The 24291-nt window shown below is 37.3% G+C and overlaps 1 protein-coding gene across 10 annotated transcripts in view; it reads right to left on the reverse strand.

Moving 5' to 3' along the window:
• ELMO1 (engulfment and cell motility 1) overlaps positions 1-24291 on the reverse strand; it is a 526860-nt gene that overhangs the window by 277055 nt on the left and 225514 nt on the right. For all 10 annotated transcript variants that reach the window (XM_087917593.1, XM_087917598.1, XM_087917597.1 and 7 more), the window contains 2 exons: positions 8846-8945; positions 7020-7171 (listed from right to left, as the gene is read on the reverse strand). In XM_087917593.1, the coding sequence (XP_087773719.1) occupies positions 7020-7171; positions 8846-8945 (252 nt within the window). The remainder of the gene's footprint in view (positions 1-7019; positions 7172-8845; positions 8946-24291) is intronic.

Below are 24291 nucleotides of genomic sequence, written 5' to 3' on the forward strand. Positions count from 1 at the left end.
TAGTAGGAAAGGGAGAGGATCTACTAGAAATAATGAAAGAATTGTTGGCGAAGGTTCTAGGGATAGATAAGCAGGAAATGGAAATTGAAATAGATGAGTCATTTAGGATTTACACAAACTATGAGAGAATATATAAACCTCACAGAAAAGTGCATGTAAGGTTTGTGAAAAAATCAGTAAGGGAGATACTTAACAAGGCAAGAGACGAACCACTAGAATATATGAATATAAAGTGAAACAACTGGTAGTATTGAAACAGATCTCCAGGAGAGTTAGGCAACTTAGAAAACAATACCACTTTCTGACGACTGTGTTGACCAAATACACTGCTGAAAAAAATAAAGGGAACACAAAAATAAGACATCCTAGATCTGAATGAATGAAATATTCTTATTAAATACTTTGTTCATTACATAGTTGAATGTGCTGACAACACAATCACACAAAAATTATCAATGGAAATCAAATTTAGCAACCCATGGAGGTCTGGATTTGGAGTTACACTCAAAATTAAAGTGGAAAAAAACACTACAGGCTGATCCAACTTTGATGTAATGTCCTTAAAACAAGTCAAAATGAGGCTCAGTAGTGTGTGTGGCCTCCATGTGCCTATATGACCTCCCTACAATGCCTGGGCATGCTCCTGATTAGGTGGTGGATGGTCTCCTATGGGATCTCCTCCCACACCTGGACTGAAGCATCCCCAAACTCCTGGACAGTCTGTGGTGCAACATGGCGTTGGTGGATGGAGCGAGACATGATGTCCCAGATGTGCTCAATTGGATTCAGGTCTGGGGAACGGGCGGGCCAGTCCATAGCATCAATACCTTTGTCTTGCAGGAGCTGTTGACACACTCCAGGCACATGAGGTCTAGCATTGTCGAGCATTAGGAGGAACCCAGGGCCACACCAGCATATGATCTCACAAGGGGCCTGAAGATCTCATCTCATACCTAATGGCAGTCAGGCTACTTCTGGCGAGCTCATGGAGGGCTGTGCGGCTCCCTAAAGAAATGCCACCCCACACCATTACTGACCCACTGCCAAACCGGTCATGCTGGAGGATGTTGCAGGCAGCAGAACATTCTCCATGGAGTCTCCAGACTCTGTCACATCTGTCACATGTGCTCAGTGTGAACCTGCTTTCATCTGTGAAGAGCACAGGGCGCCAGTGGAGAATTTGCCAATCTTGGTGTTCTCTGGCAAATGCCAAACGTCCTGCACAGTGTTGGGTTATAAGCACATCCCCCACCTGTGGACGTTGGGCCCTCATACCACCCTCATGGAGTCTGTTTCTGACCGTTTGAGCAGCCACATGCACATTTGTGGCCCACTGGAGGTCATTTTGCAGGGCTCTGGCAGTGCTCCTCCTGTCCCTCCTTGCACAAAGGAGGAGGTAGCCATCCTGATGCTGGGTTGTTGCCCTCCTATGGCCTCCTCCACGTCTTCTGATGTGCTGGCTTGTTTCCTGGTAGCGCCTCCATGCTCTGGACACTATGCTGACAGACACAGCAAACCTTCTTGCCACAGCTCGCATTGATGTGCCATCCTGGATGAACTGCATTACCTGAGCCACTTGTGTGGGTTGTAGACTCCGTCTCATGCTACCACTAGAGTGAAAGCACCACCAGCATTCAAAAGTGACCAAACCATCAGCCAGAAAGCATAGGAACTGAGAAGTGGTCTGAGGTCACTACCTCCAGAACCACTCCTTTATTGGGGATGTCTTGCTAACTGCCTATGCTTTCCACCTGTTGTTTATTCCATTTGCACAACAGCATGTGTAATTGATTGTCAATCAGTGTTGCTACCTAAGTGGACAGTTTGATTTCACAGAAGTGTGACTGACTTGGAGTTACATTGTGTTGTTTAAGTGTTCCCTTTATTTTTTTGAGCAGTGAATAATATACATTTCAGATGGTTGATACCTGAAGGGATAATAGTTACCTGGCAGGAAAAAAGAAACCAACTAGACTCATTTGACAAAGCAATGGACTTTTATGACGATTACTTTTATACAGAAGAACAGAAAATAAGAGGAGAAACAGTACACAAGGGCCAAGAAGTACCAACAACAGAAGGAAAACATTTACAGAAATTTCAGAGTGAAAAGGAGAAAAAACGCCCAGAACAAGAAGGTACAATAGCAAAAGAACCTAGAGAAATAAGAGTAACCAGGAGTATGAGACCTAGATATAAATAAAACAATGCAGGAGAAAGTAAAGCTAGTATCAGTCAATATTAATTAGTTGAAATCCCCCATGAAAAGGAAAAAATATTTTTAAGTTACAAAGATTAAAATTGGCTATAATATTGCTCCAAGAAGTGCATATTAAGAAACAGCATTATAGGAGTTCCGGTTTGCAGGGCTTCGGCGGCAGGCAGGAATCCGCGATCGTGCGTGGTTTCTGCCTGGGCTCGCCGCTGGAGCACTCGAGTCAGCTGGCTTCGGGGCTAAGCCACCCCGTAGAGGTGGTGAAGAGGGGGGAGATTGCCAGCAGGGTCGAGGAAAGCCGCATCTTTCCTCCTCAGCTGGCCAAACTCCCTTTCCCGAAGGCGGTAAGAGCGGTGGTCAGAAATGGCCACTTTAAAGAAGTACTCAACCGGAAAAGAAAGTGCAGGAGGAAGATAAGAAGTGAAAGTTTTGGCTGACCGGGATAAAAAGCAATAACTAAGGTACCCTGGAACTTAAATTTTATAAAAGATAATATTGCTCCCAAAGAAGAGTCGGAAGCAGCGAAAGAAAGTGAAAAGGGAAAGGTTTTTTTTCCTTCACTCTCCTTCCTCGCATTGACAATGAACTGAGCTGAATAAGAAATCGGAAAATCCCGTCTGGCACCAATAGGTAATTAAGCTGAAAATAAAATTTGCCAAATGGACAATAAAGTTTTCTGGACACTAAAATTGTTTTTTTTTTTTTTTTTTGGTATAAGCAGGAAGGGAGAGGAAAAGAATAAGGGCAGGATTTGGAAGGAGGAGACTGCCTGGAATTTAAAAGAATTTAAAGTTAAATCTCAATAAGACTTCTAAAGGATACATTTTAACTGGAACTTTGTAACTAAATAGTAACCCCACGAAGAGAAAATGAAAAAAGAAGAAAGTGTAAAGTGTGTATTTGGATTGCTTGGTGACTTTGGGATTTTTGGAAATTATATTTCGATGACTAAAAACAATTGGGTGGTTGTTTGAAAAATTCTACAATGGCATTACTTTTTGATGAATTGAAAATGGAATTTTAAAAATATAAAGAAGAGGCACAAGAAGGGAAGGGCTCCCTTGGCTCCGTTTTTCAATTCTTAGAAATGGCGATTTGCGTCTACAAGAAACAACAAGAAAAGATTGTGCAACAAGAAGATTGGGATAAAGAAGAAGCCATCTTTAATGAACAAGTAACTCTATCTGGGGAAGAAAGGGGAAAGAGGGAAAAGAGAATGGAGAATTTAAGACTTAAAAAAACAGCCAAAAAAGGGAAAAATAATGTGAAAAGTGGATATAATGTTGGAAAACAACAGAAGAGGGGAATACAGAAGAGTGAAATAGAGATGGAGAGACAGGGTGGTAAAAAGGGGAGAGAGAAGAAAGCTAAGAAGGAAGGGAAGAGAAGTTGCAAAGGTTTGGAGCAAGATGTAAAGAAACAGGACTTATTTAGAGATAATGGGTGAAAATTTAATTGAAAAAGGGATTCTGTAAAGGTACATAAGATTGTATTGTTATTGTTTGTAATAGAAATAATGTTAGAAAATTGGAAACCAACATATGATTAAAAAGTGGGATAAAATACTTAGTGTAATTTAGTGAAAGTTTTGTGAACAAAATAAATGAAATAAAATAAATGAGAGAATTGAATTAGGAAGGAACGGAAACATTTTAATTACTCAATGTTTTATAAAAAATAAGTGAAGTGGTAGGGAATTAACTATGAAAAGTTTATAAGTGTTCCCATAGAAATATGATACTTATTTGAAAAGTAATGTTAAGATTTAAATGAATATTAATATTAATGATATAATTTAATTGGTATGGATTGTTGTTTTAATTATATTATATATTTATAATTTTTTCTTCTTTCAAAATACAGTGTGTAGTTTTAGAATGTATCAAGCAGAATCCGAATGGAAGTTATGTATTATATTAAGTGTTATAATTTTAGGGGAAAGAAATAAAGGCGTCATACTCCAATCAGTGATTACAGGAGAAATTTTGTTTAATGAGAAAATATAGTAGACAGTGGAAACAGTACAAAGAATATAAGTACAATGATTTGAATTGAGATGAAATAAATAAAATAAAATTAAGAAAGTTAAGAGAGGGGAGAAGCTATATAGAAAATGTAGAATAATAATAAGATATGGAATGGAATATAAAAATGAGCATGGATTTGAATTTGTGTCTGTATGAAGAGATGTAACCCGGGATCATGCTGCTTTCAAAAAAGATGTTTTATGTTTTTATGTTTTATGTTTTGTCTGTTTATGTTTGTCTTTAAAAACCAATAAAATTTTCCAAAAAAAAAAAAAAAGAAATCATTATAAATTATTTGAAAATCCCAAACTGGGGAAATTATTTTACTCATTATCACAACAGAAAAAAAAGAGGGGTGGTAATATAAGAGGGATGGTAATGAGACAATAAACTCTAAACAAATCTTTAAAGATGGAAGAAGGAAGAGTCTTAATGCTGGAGGTGATCCTAAACCAAAAATGGACATTCTTGATTGCTATATATGCACCAAACAAATTACAAGAAGAATTTTATAAAAAAAACTTCACAAAAAGAAACTCAAAACAGAATATGAAAACATCTGTGTTATGGGAGATTTTAACACAATAATTGATACAGAATTGGATTATAAAATTAGTAAAATAAGAGAACAAGAAGAACGCTACCTAGAACTTTTACTAAAATAATAGAAGAATTATCAATTGAAGACATTTGGAGAGAAATGAATCCAGGAAAAAAAGCAGTATACATTCTATTCTAACATGCACCAATCTTGGTCCAGAATAGATATAATTGTTTACTCCGGACTTGAGCGGGAATGTGCAAGAGATAGAGGATAGAAACAAATCTATGGGCCAATCACAATCCAGTTAAAATTAGCTAGAAAGGACATAAAAGGAAAGTAAGATGGACTTTAAACCAATCTATAATGAAAGACAAAGAATTTATAAGTATGATAGGGAAAAAATGCAACAGAAAAGAGGAATACAGAAGAGGGAAATGGAGATGGAGAGACAAGGGGGTAAAAAGGGCAGAATGAAGAAGCAAGGGAGGAAGGATGGGAAGAGAAGCTACAAAGGTTTGAAACAAGATGTAAAGAAACAGGATTTATTTAGAGATAATGGGTAAAATATAACTGAAAAAGAAATTCTGCAAAGGTACATAAGACTGTATTGTTGTATTTGTCTTAGAAATAATGTTAGAAAATTGGAATAACATGATTATAAAATGGGATAAAATATTCAATGTAATTCAGTGAAACTTTTTTTTTGAACAAAATATGAAATATGAGAGAACTGATTTAAGAAGGAATGGGAACATTTTAATTACATAATGTTTTAAAATATAACTGAAATGGGGGGGAAGTAACTAGGTAAAATTTATAACTGTTCCCATAGAAGGATGATCCCTATTTGAAAAGGAATGTGTAAAATGTTTAAGATTTAAATGAATATTAATTTTAATGATAGAGTTCAATTGGTATGGATTGTTGTTTTAATTATATTATATATTTATAATTTTTTCTTTTCTTAAAATAGTTTTAGAATGTATTAAGCAGAATCCGAATGAAAGTTATGTATTATATTAAGTGTTAAATTTAGGTGAAATATAAAGGCGTCATACTCCAATCACTGATAACAGGAGAAATTTTGTGTTAATGAGAAAAGATAATAGACAGTTGAAACAGGACAAAGGATATAAGTATAATGATTTAAATTAAGATGACATAAATAAAATAGAATTAAGAGAGTGAAAAGAGGGGAGAAGCTATATAAAAAATGTAGAATGGTAATAAGATATGGAATGGTATATAAAAGTGAGCATGAACTTGAATTTATGTCTGTACGAAGAGATGTAACCTGGGATCAAGCTGCTTTCAAAAAAGATGTTTTATGTTTTTCATGTTTTGTGTTTTGTTTGTATATGTTTGTTTTTTAAAAATTAATAAAATTTTGGGGGAAAAAAAGAATCAGAATCACATAAAGTATTGATACCACTTTATAAATCCTTAACATGACCATACCTGGAATACTTTATCCAGTTTTGATTGTATTACAAAAAAGATATTGAGACTTTGGAAACTAAGATGGCTAGTTTAGAGAAAAGAAGGACTGGGGTGACATGATAGCAATGTTCCTATATTTGAGAGGCTGCCACAAAGAAGAGGAGGTCAACTTATTTTCTAAAGCACCAGAAGGCAAGACAAGAAACAGATAATAGATAATCAGAGTTGGAAGGAACCTTGTAGATATGGATGGAAACTAATCAAGGAAAGAAGCAACCTGGAATTAAGGAGAAACTTCCTAACAGTGAGAACCCATGGAACAGCTTGCTTTCAGAAGTTGTACTACAGGTGCTTCATCACTGGAGGTTTTTAAGAAAAGACTGGACAGCAAACTGTCTAAAATGGTATAAGTCTCCTCTTGAGCAGGGGATTGGACTAGAACCCTTCTAGCTTTATTCTGATTGAATTTAATAAAGTGCATGGAGTGCATGGAGACACCAACAGGAGAAATGTCTAAGGCGGAAAAGTGATATTAGTTAGACTTTCCTCCCAATCAAGCACCTGGTCTTTTTTTTAAATCAGCATTTAATTCTTCATGTTAAAAAAATTAACATTTTACACTTTAATTGCTAATTGTTCATTTGAAAATCAAGGGAGGAGCTAGATCTTTATTAAATTTTGATCCTGGAAGAGTTTTAAGACAGTTTATATGTTTTTATACTAGTATCTTTACTTGTTTCTAATCTGAAGTTTTCCCAGACTAAAACAAGAAGGAAAGTAAAAGAAAACTTACCCTTGTAGATGTGGAATTAATTGCCCAATTGTTATCTCTTGTGCCACTTTCTGATACAGATCATGACCATTCAGCACCATTGATTCTAAAATGGCTAATGATCTTTGTAGTATAGCAATATCGTTTTGGAACTTGCTCACATAACTTGCAATCTATGAATAAATCACAATGTTTCTGTAAATCCAGAGTGAAACAAATCCTCCAACAAACTCAACAGAATTTGAACATAATATTAATGTCCTGATTATCCTGCTGTGTTAGCAGGATAATCAGGACATTAATATTATGTTAGTCTGTGTTAGCAGACTACTCATTTGCAGACATAACCCATAACTACTTCAAACGGAGGGATATCTATATTTCTTTGCAACAACCATCCTCACAACTGTTTTCCTCCAATTTTCCAGATAGGAAATAGCCAGGTGTGCTATTTCCTATCTGGAAAATTGCCAGGATTTCTCAGTGTTAACTGAGTAAGATGACTATGATAATTGCCTGCATGGGTACCTTAGATTTCATGAAACAGCTACTATAATAGAAGTTGAAAGAGACACTGGGTAGAAAAATTTAGTCCAATGAATATAATATCTATATCAACCCTAGATTAATACTGTACCAATTATATATGTTATATTTTTCATGGTTACATTCCAGGATTTCACTGTTTCCATTGTTTTTTCAAACACATGGGGAGAAAAAAATTCCTTTCAGTGCAGCACAGTTCCAATATCATTCAGAATTTGTTTTATATGTGAGCTTAGGTTCATAACCTTATTTTATTCTCATGAACACTCTATAAATAACTTACATACAGGATTTCTGCACAGGTTCATCCGTCAAACATCATGCAGGCCCTGAATCAGGGGTGGGATTCAAATTTTTAAACAACCAGTTCTGTGGGGGTGGCTAGGTGGGCGTGGCCATGTGATTTGGTGGGCGTGGCTTTTTTGCAGCACCCCTCCCCATTTTTTTGCCTCCTGGGCCTCAGGGAAGCCTCCTGGGGGGCATTTTGCTCCCAGAAGGCTTCCCTAGGGCCCAGGAAGGCAAAAAAATGGAGCATGGGAAGGGAGCATAGCTCCCCTCCGTGCTCCTTTTTGCCTCCTGGGCATAAGGGAAGCCTCCTGGGTGAAGCAGTAAGACAGCGAGGAGGATTCCAGCACAACTGATCTTTGGGAGTGAAGAAAAAAAAGAAATACTTAAAAGGGTGAATGGGCAGGGGAGAATGCAGTCATCGATGTCGGACATGCGTGCGATGTCAGGCATATGCGATAAAGACTGACTGCGTGGGGAGGGTGGGCAGAGAGGGGTGGGGCCAGCCGGGAGCAAGATTTGTCAGTTCTCCAAACTGTACAGAATCGTAACAACTGGTTCTATCGAACCAGTATGAACCAGTAGAATCCCACCCCACCCTGAATATAAATCAAAACTTGGATGCAAACTTATCATTATAGCAGTATCTCTAATCAAACTAGTTTTTAATATCTATGAACTGAACTAATATCTAGAAATCATGTATTGCTTTACATCATACTAGGTTGTAAAAGAGTCTGTTTGGTATTGTTTTAACATGCTGCGTGAATCAGGTTACAGTATTAGAAGTAATAAACCACAGCATTACATACTTCATGAATCAAACTAGTTATTGTTTATACATTAGATGATGATTAAGGAAGCTAATTTAGCACAATGTGTAAACCCAGTCATTTATCTATTTATTTTGTATGTGCCACCCATTTTTTACTTTTTATGTAAATAAGACAGACACAAATATAAAATGAGGCTGTCACCATACCAATTTGGATATCAGTAATAAACATAAACATTACCTTTTTTATGAAAGCCACAGAGAAAGTATCCCAAGATACAATTCCATGATCCATCAGCTCAACAAATGCTGTCAATGTATACGATAACATGTCTCCAAAGCTGAAACATACATAAGACACAGTATTAATGGAGGGACCATAAAAGGGAAATATGAAGCTTTGGGGTGAGGAACAACAAAGCAAGACTATGCAAAAGAGTAGAAGCAGAATAAAATGAAGGCTGTCAAGCAAAGTAGCGTCAAAATAATATTATATGGAAATCAATATTCTACTAATGAGAAGAAATGGAGAATCTTTAATATAGAAAAAGGCTATGTACCACATTAATTCTTCTCCATTAAAAGACATATGTAAGGTAGAAATGAAACAAATTTTTCAGTAAAGCTGTATATATTTGGGCAACTAATATTCATTCCAGTGATGGGATTCAAAAATTTTTACTACCGGTTCTGTGGGCGTGGCTTGGTGGGCATGGCAGGGGAAGGATACTGTAAAATCTCCAGCCAGAGGTGGTATTTGCCGGTTCTCTGAACTACTCAAAATTTCCACTGCCGGTTCTCTAGAACTGGTCAGAACCTGAGGAATACCACCTCTGGCCATTTCTGAAATAGATCAGAGGTCTTACCTCATATGAATGCCATCTCCCTTTCAGCCTTATCTATGAATAAATCTTAAATCAAGACTAGTTTTCAGCAAACTTTTAACTAGACTTTTAAAACCATTTTTAAACTTTTAAATAAAATACCTAATTATAGTGATAGCTTGGTACTCATTGTTAATTGGCTCTGGGAAGTGTGATAAATTCCCAAAAGGATGAATATCAAACAATTTTTCCAAATAAGGAATAATGTAGTGAGTGACAAGGCAGCCAACACTGACAAGTTTTAGCTTATGCATTGAGTACCAAACAAGTGATGAGTACTGGGACAAATTTTTCAAATCAAAATGAGCCAAGTTTCAAATTTGATGAGTTTCAAAGCAGTTTTGATTATCTAGGTACAACTGTATAGCCAGTGTTGTGAAAATCCTTAAAATATCTAGTTGGCAGAAAACAGAAAACTCATGTGAGAAAAGAGAGAACATAACTGAGTTCTAAATTATAATTAAGCGACAAGCCAAATTTCAATTGCTATACTGGTTTGAGCACTACCAATTATTTCTATTGCAAATGATTAAGGGGACTAGTTCGACTCCGAGATTATTACCTTAAAAACATTACTTTATTTAGTAAATCTAGTCTAAATTTGGACACAAGTCTGCATTAATAGAATTCTGTTGTACAAACTGCTTTCTTTCCTGTCCTGCTCTTCAAAAACTAATCAGCCACTGACTAGCCTCTGATGAATACACACACCATGATAATTTAAGTCACTAAAGCCAACAGTCAAAAAGAAACACTAAGAATCTATCAAGAAAAAGTCATCCTGATCAATGAATGAATCAATGCACTATCTGCATAATAACTTACATTATGTCATATTAGTTATTCAAAATGTTAACATTTCATCTGATGAGTAATTTCAGTTTTTTAACTAAAGTCACTGTATATATTATCAGACACTGAAATTCTGAAAAAGGATTATTCCAATGCTGAGTCAAATATTGCTATGTGTACACACACACACACACACACACAGAGAGAGAGAGAGAGAGAGAGAGATAGAGAGAGAGAGAGAATGAATATCTAATTAAGTCCAAGTTCTATGAACAGAGATTGATTTCAGCCTTATTGCCATTTAACTATGTAATATAAAGAACAGTACTATTTTTCATATGCAATTGTACTCAGGGCACTTTTCAAACTGTGAAACCAGATATCTTTAACTGGACTCATGTACAACATGAAAAAATGACTTAATATCTTTCATTTTAAGGATTATTTCTCCCTCACAGTATAATATTTCCCTCTTTACTGGTTCATATAAATCTGCCATTAAATCAAAATTCAGCAGACCATTCTTTACTATGAAACTACAAATGAACAGGAAGGAAATCATTCGTCAAGGTACAGCAAAACTATGAGTTGGTCCCAGAGAGAGTTGCCTTTACATGCATTCAACTACAAAAGTTATGTGTAGGCCATGCCACAGATGTGTAAGAGGGTTGTTATTTTGAATATTTAATATTTTTCACATTCTTTAAAACAAATGTAACATGGAAGCAAAAAGGAACAGGAATGAAAAAGATGTTTCTTGCAGGCCAAATAATATGTTAGCATAATCATGAAAATGATTATTTTTACATTCATTGCTCTGGCTTCCAACTAATATCAAAGAACAATAAAAAGTGATAGCTTTTACCTATAAAATTATTTATTATTTAATTCCTCATTACCTCCAAGATGATATCCTTTGAGTGGAACTGACTTGTCTGGTCTTTTGTTCAGAGTTTTGCATAAAGTTGGGGTGAGGAGAAAAGATAATATTTTCTGTTTGGTTCTGTCCCTTACTGCTATTCTATATTACAAAATCCACAGCAGTCTTCTTACAGTTGGGCAGTATATAAAATTTGTAAATTAGTAAACAAGTAAGTAAGCTGCTTCACAGCAAGTCAACAAAATCTATTCTAGTATTACGCTTCATGCCAAATTTGAAATTTGAAATCTATCAGGCCACTGGAAGACAACTCAAAGAAACTGTAACGTAGGACGTATCTTTTTGGCATCATTGCTATGGCAACAGAGAAAAGACAGGTGAATGTAATAGCCGTAGCTTGAAACTTTTTTCCAATATTATTTTTAGTTCTTTCATATCAAATATAGTTTGGTGATGGCTTAAATAAATAAGAACATTTCATTTTTCTCTCACTAGATGTCATTGTAGTACCAGAAAAAATTGAGGGTCAGTGAAGAAAAAAATTGCAAATACTGAGACAAAGAAATATCCCAAGCCACATTTCAAAGAATATTAATTTATTGGTGAACCAAGCTTAGGAACGTAGACATAAATACAGCAGAATTTGCTTTAATGACATATGCAGAAAATGACACATAAATTCAAATTATACAGTATGTTTCAATCCAGTATATTTCAGTCCAGATAAATATGAATTTGGTTAAGGATAAGTTAAGTTTAGAATTGTCCGTCAGACATATCTAGACATTCTGCAAATGCAATTGGAATGAACCTCTGATATCCCAGAACTATCAAGTCTTAACATCTTTATATAAGTCTTCAAAATTTGAGTTGACTAACAGGGAAATAACAAGAAAGTTACTAACAAAAAAGGCTCATTTGGGTTGTTCAATAATCTTGAACCACCATTAACACTGAGATGACACTGTAGAAGCCAGACCTAGGCCAAACCTATTTACATGGCAATATTTGCTACATGATATGAGTGAGATGCTCTGCTTGTGAATTTTCCTACCAAAATTATAAAGCTACCTTATAAAGCTACCTTATAGCTTCAATGATTTGCTCTCAAGTCCAGTGTGAGTTTTTTAATTTGAAGTGGCCCCCAAAGCTCTCCCATTACCTAGTAACTTTTATATTGTTCAAGATTTATCACCATGTAAGTCACCCTGGATGGAAAAGTCACCCTGGATGGGTGGTAAAGGCAGAGGAATACTTCGGAGAGTCTCCTTGACTGACCCGAAGAAAACACCTCCATCCGAACTAAAAAGAGAACCTCCAGCATGGCTGAATCGAAGCCAGGAAGGCAGTTTAGACGGAAGTGAAAAACAAAGGAAAGATCTTGTAACAGCGTGCTTAGTCTTAGTAAGAATCACTCCAATTTCTGCAGTGGAATTTTCCTTGGAAAGTGGGACTCAAAGGAGGAAATTAGCTGCAATTAACAATGGGGAGTGACTGTCAGATTTAGTAAAGAAAAAAGGATATTGCAGCTAGAAGTAACTTTAAAAGTAAAGGACAGATTGGATTGGTTAACCCAAATTTCTGGACTGTATTTTTGCTACTACTCAACTTGAAGAACTTTGGGAAACTATTGGAAAACTATCTTATTCAGAGACATATTGATTGTAGTTAAAGTGTTTTAATTCAGCGAGTTTTGCTCTCTTTCAATAATCCAGTGTGCTTTCAAACATCATGTTACAGCCTATTGTTTACAGCATAATAGCAGCAGCCATCGGAGTAATAAATTCCTCCCATCCAGTAAATAACAGCTGCCAGAAAAACAATTAACCCTTTCCTTGCAGACTCTCAATATTACCTCATTACTTTAATCAAACACTTAATTCATTCATTACCTCAAAACTTACAATTTTTCTACCTCATTACCTATATCAATGATTAGATAATCAATTTCTATAAAATAATTTAATGGTTTCATTGATTTATTGTTTTAATTGATTAGTGTGATTGGAGTGTTTAGTGCAAATGGTGTGATTACTGATTAGTTTAAAAGATCAAGATTCATGTAATTTAACTGATTAGTAAAATTAGTGATTTAGTGAATTTAATTGAACAGTGTGATTAATGATTAGTGTAATTAATTGATTAGCGATTAGTGTAATTAATTGATTAGGCTGATTGTTACTTAGCAAAATTATTTGACAAGAGAGATTATTGCAATTGATTGATTGGTGTGATACTTATTACCCAAAATTGTTTCATTAAGTAATTTAATCAACGTACCATCTTAACAAACCTACCATGCCAAGAAAAAAAATCCAATGCCAAACCACAACCTAAAGAGAAAGTAAACCCCACCAATGAACCACAAGACTCCTGCACATGCCTTAAATGCTATAAAACTCTAAAGGATAATAAAAATTCCATCAAATGTTCTCTATGTAACAAATACACTCATCATGACTGCTTGGGATTACCTGAGCAAATGATTCAATACCTGGAATCATCCAATGAGTTTCCATACCTCTGCAAATCATGCAGACCCAAATTGGATCTGTTTGAAAGAGTCGATACCACAGAAACATGAATAACATCCCTTGACACCATAGTAGCATCCCTGGACGCTTTAAAAGAAAGATTATCCAACCTTGAAAAAAAAGACACAACGCAAAAACCTGAACATCCAATGGCTACAAACCACATCTCTACTCAACAACCACAACCTAATCCACAAAAAAACATAAATCAGACAAATAATGATATCCCAATCCTCATCAGAGAAGCTGTTGAGCGCGAACAGAAATGTCCAAATGCCATCTTATTTGGTCTAGAGGACATCAATGACAATGATGACATCACAACTGTCCGAAACATCATCAGTGATTATCAAGCATCAACCATCTCCCCTGATGAAATACTTGACATTTCCCGCATTGGCCAAGAGCTCAAAAACAGAGACGGCTCTGTGGCCTCACGCTTCTGCAGGGTCATTTGCAAAAATGAATCAAGCAAATGTAAATTTATTTATACTATACATTCACTTGCCAAAAGCAACACCAGCCATAACAACCTCCGTTCTCACCCTGACCCAACCATACAGCAACGTGCCCACTCCCGTGTACTCCGCACAGAACTCAAAAACGTCTAGATAATGGAGAGAAGGACCTGTACATTGACCACCGTGCTGACTGTATCAAAAGTAAGTCACATAACCCACAACTCAGCTTTAACCTTCAACCACAACCCTACTCCAACCAATCCACCATCACCCGAGACTAGGCACGCATGCCTCTAACTACCTCAATTCCAACTACAGCTGGCCTTAAATGCAAGCTACTCAATGCAAGAAGCCTTGTAAACAAAACACCTGAATTTCTCCTCTTACTAAATATGGCTAAATTCGACATCATATTTGTCTGTGAAACATGGCTCAATGCATCTCTCCCTGACTCCATTACCACAGTAACAGACTATCATGTTTACCAATCAGATCGTGAAATTCATAGAGGAGGTGGTGTTGCTATCTTTTATAAAAAGTCCCTACATCTAAAAAACATCCAAGGTACCCAGGAGCTTGCTCTTCCTGAGACCATCATCTGTGAACTACCCTTAAATATCACATTTCGATTCTTACTATGTTACAGAGCACCTGATCATGACATTGAACATGTAAACAAGCTAAATTCACTACTAACATGGGCAACATCCTGCCCATACCCTTTTATCTTTCTTGGTGATTTCAATCTACCTCATATTGACTGGACCCTAAATGAATGTACAACTGAAACCATACAAGCAACCTTCTACAATGCAGTTACAAATCTGGGACTGGAACAACTAGTAACCAACAACAACTATGATCTTATAGAGCAGTGGCCCCCAACCTTTTTTGTGCCACGGCCCGGTACCAGCATCACAAAATGATCCGCGGCCCGGTACCGGCATCAGCATGCATGACAAGACAAGGCAAGCCGAGCGACCAGCCAGCCAGCCATCCCCCGCTTCTCCCCGTCACCTTCAACTCCTCCTTTGTACCTTTGTCGATGGGCTTTGGGACGGCTTCGGGACAGTCGTTCGGCTCGCCTTGCCTTGGGTGCTGAAAGAATCCTTGCACCTTAGTTTCGTTCAAAGCCGCCCCCCCTTCGATGAAACTAAGGTGCGAGGATTCCTTCAGGACCCAAACGTCGCTTTCCAACCGGAAAAGCTCACCCGGAAGCACTTTCTCATCAAAACAAAATGGCGGTGCCCAGCAAACCGGCAGCCCAGAAGAAAATGTTCCGGTGGTTGGGGACCCCTGTTATAGAGAACGATCTCTCATCCCTTGATTGGCAATCTCTATTCACTGGATGCAATACTGTTGAAGACCATTACAACATATTTTTACTTGAAGTCAAAAGAGTCATCAAACTATATGCACCAATAACAACTCCCCACCACCCAAAAAACCCAACAGATTACACATAACAATAAGGAAACTTCAATCCAAAAAGAGATCACTCTGGCGGAAAAACAAATCTGGTCACATTGCCAACTTCAAAAGCTGATACAAAAATTTATGCCACCAGATAAAGACTGAATGCACCAATTATCACATTAAAGAAGAGGAAAACCTTCTATGCACCAATTCCACCCGTGCTTTTTACAATTTTGTAAACAACAAACTAAAAGAGTCAAGGTACATCCCACCCTATAGAACCTAATGGTAAAGACTGTAACGACGACATCATTAAAGCCAACATCTTTAACACATTCTTTGGCTCAGTATTTGTAAACAGCAATGGATCATGCCCAGTATTTCCTAGTTGAACCACAGACAACTACAATGTTCTTACACATATTGATTTTACAGAAGACAATGTTGAAAAAGCACTACGCAATCTAAAAACATCTCTATCTATTGGACTGGACGAAATATGTGCCTACTTCTTAAAGAAAGCTATCTATTGCCATAGCCGAACCTCTAAGCATAATCTTTGAAAAATCTTTCAGAACCAGCTTCTTGCCTAACCTATGGTCACAAGCCACGGTCAACCCCATCTTCAAAAAGGGAGATCCCAGCTTAGTTGAAAATTACAGACCAATCTCCTTATGCTGCGTCACCTGTAAAGTCATGGAATCAAATATTAACCAATCCATTATCCTCCACTTAGAGACAAACAACCTACTCTCTAATAAACAATTTGGTTTCAGAAAAAAACTATCCTGTAATCTGCAACTCTTACACTGCAAAAACATAAGGACTACACAATTCGATCAAGGCAAAACAATAGACACAATCCACATAGACTTCTGTAAAGCCTTTGATTCAGTGGTACACAATAAACTACTACTAAAACTAAAATCTTATGGTATCTTTGGACAACTGCATAACTGGATAGAAGCATTCTTGTCAAACAGACAACAAATGGTCAAAATTGGGAGTGTCTGATCAAATTCTGTACCTGTCGATAGTGGTGTTCCCCAAGGCAGTGTTCTAGGACCAACTCTCTTCATACTCTACATAAATGACCTCTGTGATCATATTAAGAGCAACTGCGTTCTCTTCACTGATGATGTAAAGCTGTTCAAGACCACAGACAATACTGTGACCCTTCAAAAAGACCTCGACTATGTATCAGAATGGTCAAATAAATGGCAACTTCAAATCTCAACAAATAAATATTACATATTGGCAAAAAAAAAATCAGAAAATAAAATACAAGCTGAATAGTCAAGACCTTGCTGATGATCCAAGCTCTGTAAAGGACCTTGGAATACTCATCTCTAATGATCTAAGTGCTAGAGCCCACTGTAACTACATAGCCAAAAAGGCATTAAGAGTTGTTAACCTAACCCTATGTAGCTTTTTCTCTGATAATTTCACACTACTAACTAGAGCATACAAAACATTTGCTAGAGCAATACTAGAATACACCGCATCAGTCTGGAACCCACATTACGTATCTGATATTAGCACAGTTGAAAAAGTCCAGAAATATTTCACAAGAAGAGTTCTCCACTCCTCTGCTCATTGTAGAATACCTTATGCCACCAGACTTGAAATTCTAGACCTAGAAAACCTGGAATTACGCTGTCTTCGGTCTGATCTAAGTATGGTATATAAAATCCTACATTGCAATGACTTACCTGTCAATTAATACTTCAGCTTCAACCATAACAACACAAGAGCACACAATAGATACAAACTCAAGGTTAACCGCACCGAACTTGATTGCAGGAAATACGAATTCAGCAACAGAGTAGTCAATGTCTGGAATATTCTACCTGACTCTGTGGATTCTTCCCCAAACCCCAAAAACTTTAACCTTAGAATGTCTACTATTGACCTCACTCCTTTCCTTAGCATGCATAAGCACACCAACGTGCCTACTGTCCCTGTCCTATTGTTTCTTTTATTTTTCTTATATGTACCCATTTCATGCATTCATAATTATGTATATACTTATACCTATTATCTTGTGAGCGATTAACAAATCAATATAAATAAAATAAATAAATATTTTCTTCTGAAAATTGGGGTGAACAGTATAAAGGCTCTCACTTTTGCATAGGAAAGGTGTACCTCTTGAAGCATAGATGCCCAGCCTCAACTCAGAGCAGCTTTATTACATATATTAAATAGAACAAGATGTTTATATGATGATAGGCATTTAAATGAAGTCAGCTTTGAAGCTTGTTACTTGACAAACACCAACAATGCTTACTATTCAGGGGCTCAGCAGTTCATGACTGGTTTTCTGTTGCTTCAGTGTTAGGTCATCTTGGGAATAAGAATGCCCTCATCCATGAGGATGAATATCTCTGGGGAGTTTTAAAAATTCAAATTTGTTCATATGGTATTATGCTCTATTTTATTGCCTATTAGCTAAGCAGTAAAGACAACTAATCATAATAGAAGCTCTTTATTCTATGCACAATATCCCACTCAATTGGATGAATAAACTGTCATGTTCAGTTGTTAAAAAAAATGACCCAATTCCCATAGAATCTAACTTCTTCTATGAACAGCTTAAGATTCATTGAATTACTATGCATTTATAGAAATCAGAAAGGAGGTGGGAATAAACTTACTATTTTGAGGCTATTTGTTTAACAATGACACAAAAATATTCTATGCAAAAACCATTAAAATCACTGACTTTAAACATTCAATTAAATATAATGTATATGTTTAGAATTAATAGAACAGAGCAGAATAGAATAACAGAGTTGGAAGGGACCTTGGAGGTCTTTACTTTAGTTTATTGTCATTGCACCTTGTACAACAAAATTAAATACCATCTTCAGTGTACAATTTAGGACTATGAAAATAAACACAAACACACATCCCTCACACTCCACACATTGAATTGAAAACCCCTGATATCTCATTAATGTTGCACTATACAATAGAATTCAATAGAGTTACTGTTCTGAGATAGAAGCTGTTTTTCAGCCTATTTGTCCTTGTTTTATTATCCTGTACCGTCTGCCAGATGGTAATAGTTCAGAAAAAGGGTGCCCAGGATGAGATAGATCTTTGAGAATGTTTTGAACTATCTAGTCCAACTTTCTTGTAATTCAATCTCCTACCTAGGCAGGAAACTCTACACCACTTCAGACAAATGGTTATCCAACATCTTTTTAAAAACTTCCAGTGTTGGAGCATTCACAACTTCTGGAGGCAAATTGTTCCACTGATTAATTGTTCCATCAGGAAATTTCTCCTTGGTTCCAAGTTGTTTCTCTCCTTGATTAGTTTCCACTCATTACTTCTTGCCCTGCCCTCAGGTGCTTTGGAGAATAGCTTGAATCCCTCTTTTTTGTGGCAGCCCCTGAGAGATTGCAACACTGCTATCATATCTCCCCTAGTCGTTCTTTTCATTAGACTAGACATACCCAGTTCCTGCAACCGTTCTTCATATATTTTAGCCTCCAGTCTCCTAATCAGGGGTGGGATTCTACCGGTTCAGACCAGTTCTTTAGAACCATTTTTTTTTATTCTGCGCAGTTCAGAGAACTGACAAATCGTGCCCCTGGCTGGCCCTGTCAACCCTCGTCTCCCCTCCCAGTCAGTCTTTATTATGCATGTGCAATATTACACACATGCTCGACATCGGTGATTGCGTTCTTCCTCATCCAGTCACCCAGGTTTTTTTTTCCCTCCCAAGGATCAGCTGTTCCTATGATCAGCTGTGACAGGATTCCCCTCACTTGCTTTCTACTTTGCCCAGGCAGCTTCCCTGAGGCCCTGGAAGGCAAAAAAATGGGGGAGAGGCACAGCATCCCCACTCCCCCTCCATTTTTTCCTTCCTGGGCCTCAGGGAAGCCTTCTGGGAGCAAAAACAACCCCCAGAGGCTTCCCTGAGGCCCAGAAGGCCCAAAAAACAGTGGGGGTGCCACTCTCACCCAGTCACATGGCCACGCCCACCTATCCACGCCCATAGAACCAGTTGTTACAAAATTTGAATCCCACCCCTGCCCCAAATCATCTTTGTTGCTCTTCTCTGCATTCTTTCTAGAGTCTCAACATCTTTTGGCGACCAAAACTGAATTCCAAGTGTGGCCTTACCAAGGCATTATAAAGTGGCATTAACACTTCATGTAATCTTGATTCTATCCCTCTGTTTATGCAGCCTAGAACTGTGTTGGCTTTTTTGGCAGCTGCTGCACACAAATTTAAATGGCTGTCCACTAGGACTCCAAGATCCCGATCACAGTTACTACTATTGAGCAAGCTACCACATGTACCTGTGCATTTGATTTTTCTTGCCTAAATGTAGAATCTTACTTTTTTCACCATTGAATTTCATTTTGTTAGATTGCGCCCAATGTTCAAGTCTGTCAGTATCCTTCTGTACCTTAAGCCTATCTTCTGGAGTGTTGGCTATTCCTGCCAGCTTGGTGTAGTCTGCAAATTTGATGAGTTCCCCATCTATCTCCTTGTCCAAGTCATTGATGAAGATGTTGAAGAGTACTGGGTCTAAAACAGAGCCTTGGGGTACTCCACTGCATACTTCCCTCCATGCAGTTCCATTGAGGACTACAAGTTGAGTGTGGTTAGTCAGCCAGTTACCAATCCATCTGGTGATGATTTTTCTACTTTATATAGTAGTAGGTTATGGTCTACTTTATCAAATGCCTTACTGAATTCCAAGTAAATTATATCGATAGCATTCCTCCAGTCAACTAATTTTGTCACACTGTCAAAGAATGTAATAAGATTAGTCTGGCATGATCTGTTTTAAACAAACCCATGTTGGCTTTTGGTTATTACTTTGTTTGCTTCTAGGTGTTCGCTGATACATTGCTTGATTATCTTTTCCAGAATGTTTCCTGGTATTGAGGTCAGGCTGATAGATCTGTAGTTTCCTGGATCTATTTTTCCCCTTTTTTGAAGATGGGAACTATATCTGCTCTTCTCCAGTCCTCTGGCAGTTTCCTGGTACTCCAGGATCTTTGAAAGATATAGTTCAGTGGTTCTGAGATCTCGTCTGCCAGTTCCTTCAGAATCCTGGACTGTAATCCATCTGGTCCTGATGATTTGAACTTGTCTAGGATAGACAGGTGTTCACTTACTATTTTCTTCACTATTTTAAATTGTGTTCCTACTCTGTTTTTTGTGGTGCTGTTTTTGATAGGTTGGATTATTTTTTCCCTTTGTGTAAAGATAGATGCAAAAAACAAGTTAAGTAGTTCTGCTTTCTCCCTATTGCTTGTCACCTTCTTGCCAATTTCTCCCAGCAATGGACCAATTGTTTTCTTGACTTTTTTTCTTGCTTTTAACATGTTGGAAGAAGCTTTTTGTTATTTTTTTACTTTTGTCGCAAGCCTTTGCTCATTGTGAGCCTTTTGTTTCCTCACTTTATCTTTTCACGTTCAGGCTATTTGCTGATATTCTACCTTAGTTCTTTGCCCCTCTTTCCAGTTTTTATACTTGTCCTTTTTGTCTTTCAATTTGTCAGAGAGTTCTTTATGCAGCCTTGCTGGTTTCTTCTGAAAGCTGTTATTTTTCTTCTTCATTGGTATTGTGCTAGACTGGGCTTTTATGATTTCACTTTTCAAAATTTCCCAAGCTTCTTGAGTTGTTTTTCCCTTGAGGATTCTCATCCATGGAATCCTTCCCCAGCTCTCTCTAAATTTATTGAAATTAGCTCTCTTAAAGTCCAAGACTCAAGTTTAACTTTGTCCTACTACACGTACTTGCATAATGTTGACTTCCAATATTGTATGATCACTTGCCCCAAGGTTCCTGTAGCTTCAACACCTTTTATCATTTCATCTCTGTTAGTGAGAATTAAGCCCAATAAGGCTGGATCCCCTTGTTCCCTTCTCTACTTTTTGGGAAACAAAGTTGTCTGTTAGGTTTGTTAGGAACCTGTTGGTTCTTCCAAGATTCTGTTGGATCTTTAAGTTCAGTTAGGTTTCATTTCTAATTGCAAAGATCACAGAAACTTTTTCCTTCCCAATGTTTTGTACAGATATAGGAGAAAAATATATAATATATATATTGTCATTCTTAGAAAATGTATGAAAAAGCTTAGACTAGCTATTTTTCATATTAGATTTATGTAACAATCTGTAATATTGTAACAAACTATTTTTATTTATTTTATTTATTTATTTGATTTGTCAATCACTTACAAGGTAACAGATATAAGTATAAACATGACTAAGAATACAGGAAATGGGTACGAATAAATGGGGACAATAGGACACGGACGGTAGGCATGATGGTGCACTTATTCACGCCCCTTACAGATCTCTTAGGAATGGGGTGAGGTCAATAGTGGTTAGTTTGATGTTAAAGGAGTGAGGGTTAGAGGATGTAACAACAGAGTCAGGTAGTGCATTCCAGGCATTGACCACTCTTGTATTTTCTGCAATCAAGTTTGAAGTGGTTTACATTGAGTTTGTATCTTTTGTGTGCTCTTGTATTGTTGTGGTTGAAGCTGAAGTAGTCATTGACTGGTAGGACATTGTAGCAGATAATTTTCTGTGCTACGCTTAAGTCTAACTGTAGGCAGCATAGTTCAAGGTTGTCCCAGCCTAAGATCTCAAGCCTGGTGATATAGGGTATTCTGTTGCGAGCAGAGGAGTGTAGTACTCTTCTCATGAAATACTTCTGGACTCGCTTGATTGTATTAATGTCTGATATACAGTGCGGATTCCAGACTGATGAACTGTATTCGAGTATTGGTCTGGAAAAAGTTTTGTATTCTCTAGTTAGCAATTTGATATTTCTGGAGGAGAAGCTTTGTAAGATTAGATTTACAACTCTTAATGCCTTTTTGGCAATGCTATTACAGTGAGCCTTGGCATTTAGGTCATTTGATATGAGAACTCCAAGGTCTTTGACAGAGTGAGGATCATCAACGAGGTCATATCCTCCTAGTTTGTATTTGGTGTACTGATTTTTTTTAGCAATGTGTAGGTCAGAGCATTTGTTGGTCGAGATTTGAAGTTGCCAGATGTTTGACCATTCAGATACATAATCAAGGTCGCTTTGAAGGATAGTAGCATTGTCAGTAGTGTTGAATAGTTTTATGTCATCCGCAGAAAGGACACAGTTGCTTATAAAGTGATTACAAAGGTCATTTATATAGAGTATAAAGAGTGTGGGTCCTAGAACGCTGCCTTGGAGGACACCACTATTAACTGCATTTCAATTGCATTTCAAATTCCAAGAGGTTGGTGGGAGGAGCTGCTGGCTGCTTGTGAAGAGGCAGAGGGTGAGCACAAAGGAGAAAGATAGCGGCTCACACACCTAATAGCATGCAAATTATATAACTATAAACCAAAAATACCAATAATGCATTTAGGGTAGTGTGCTTGAGATTGTGATTTTATTTTATTTCAAAATGACTGGCTTAGTTCAGTGTAATATTTGCTTTACAGCTGTCTTTCACAGTACTCTTTTCAAATTTGGATACTGTCTTTTTTGTAAAAAAATTACCAGTCTACATGGACAGATTACCTATCTAGAATCTCCAATCTGTACTCTCCAGCCATCTATTGAGTTGCCATGCCACCAGCCTCCACTACCACAAAGATCCTACAGGAAAAGGGCAATATGGAGAACCGTGGGATCTGGCAGAGTGAGAGCTGTGGACCATAACACAAAACTTTTGCTGTGTCCCAGTATAACAGATACAGTGCCCTTGCTGACCTTAATAGGGACACTAAAGTGACAAGTCAAGGTAGTTGTGATAATGATAACTCAAATAAGCTAGGGATCATGGTCCTAGAAGAAGAACTTACTTTGGAAAGGAGAAAGTGTGAATCAGCTATTACGCACCAGTCACACAAGAAGAGTAAAGCATCCAAAAAGAAAAGCCACCTTCTGGTTGGGGACTCAATTGTAAGGGATGTAAATTTAGGGAAGGATACGGAGGTTTTGAAAGAGGTCAGCTGTCTGCCAGGTGCTACTGCCAGCAGAGATAAGAGGCATATTCTTAGTCAAGAAGCCAGTAAGGATTGTGATGTTGATGCTATTATACATCTTGGTACAAATGATCTGTCCCAAAAGGATGTACTTTCTGTTCAGAAAGACTTCCAGAGCTTGGGGTATAAACTTAGTTATATGGGCTGTAGGCTTATCTTTTCAGAGGTTCTACCAGTATACAAGGAACAAAAAGGGAAAGGGCAGCGTGTAGCAGAGTTTAATGTTTGGTTAAAGGAGTGGTGTAAAAGGGAAGGCTTTGGTTTTATTAGTCATGATGTCTGCAGCTGATCCAATGAAAAACTGTACAAAAGAGATGGTTTGCATCCATCAAAGAAAGGGACTGAGTTACTTAGCATTAAATTCACAGATTTCCTGGATAAACATTTAAACTGAACAGCAGGGACAGAGAATTAATGGATACAGAACATTTCTGTCCTCAGCAAGCTAAAATTAATAAGGGTACCAGAGCATGCAAAATAGATGTTTGTGCAGGTAAGATTATCAACCTTGATGCCAACCAAAACCAAGCATTTAATAGTGAGTGCCATACCATGTGCATTAATCAAACAGGTGGCAAGAAAATAGGGGCAGGCAGGCACAACACAATTTATGTAGACAGTAAACAGTGTCAGATATAAAGATCTTGTGGCTATATACAAATGCACAAAATCTGGGGAACAAACAGAGTAAACTCGAACTACATGAAGGTA

Source organism: Pseudonaja textilis, chromosome Z (assembly GCF_049901715.1).
Source record: "Pseudonaja textilis isolate UNSWEBS1 chromosome Z, rPseTex1.2, whole genome shotgun sequence".
Lineage (NCBI taxonomy): Eukaryota > Metazoa > Chordata > Lepidosauria > Squamata > Elapidae > Pseudonaja > Pseudonaja textilis.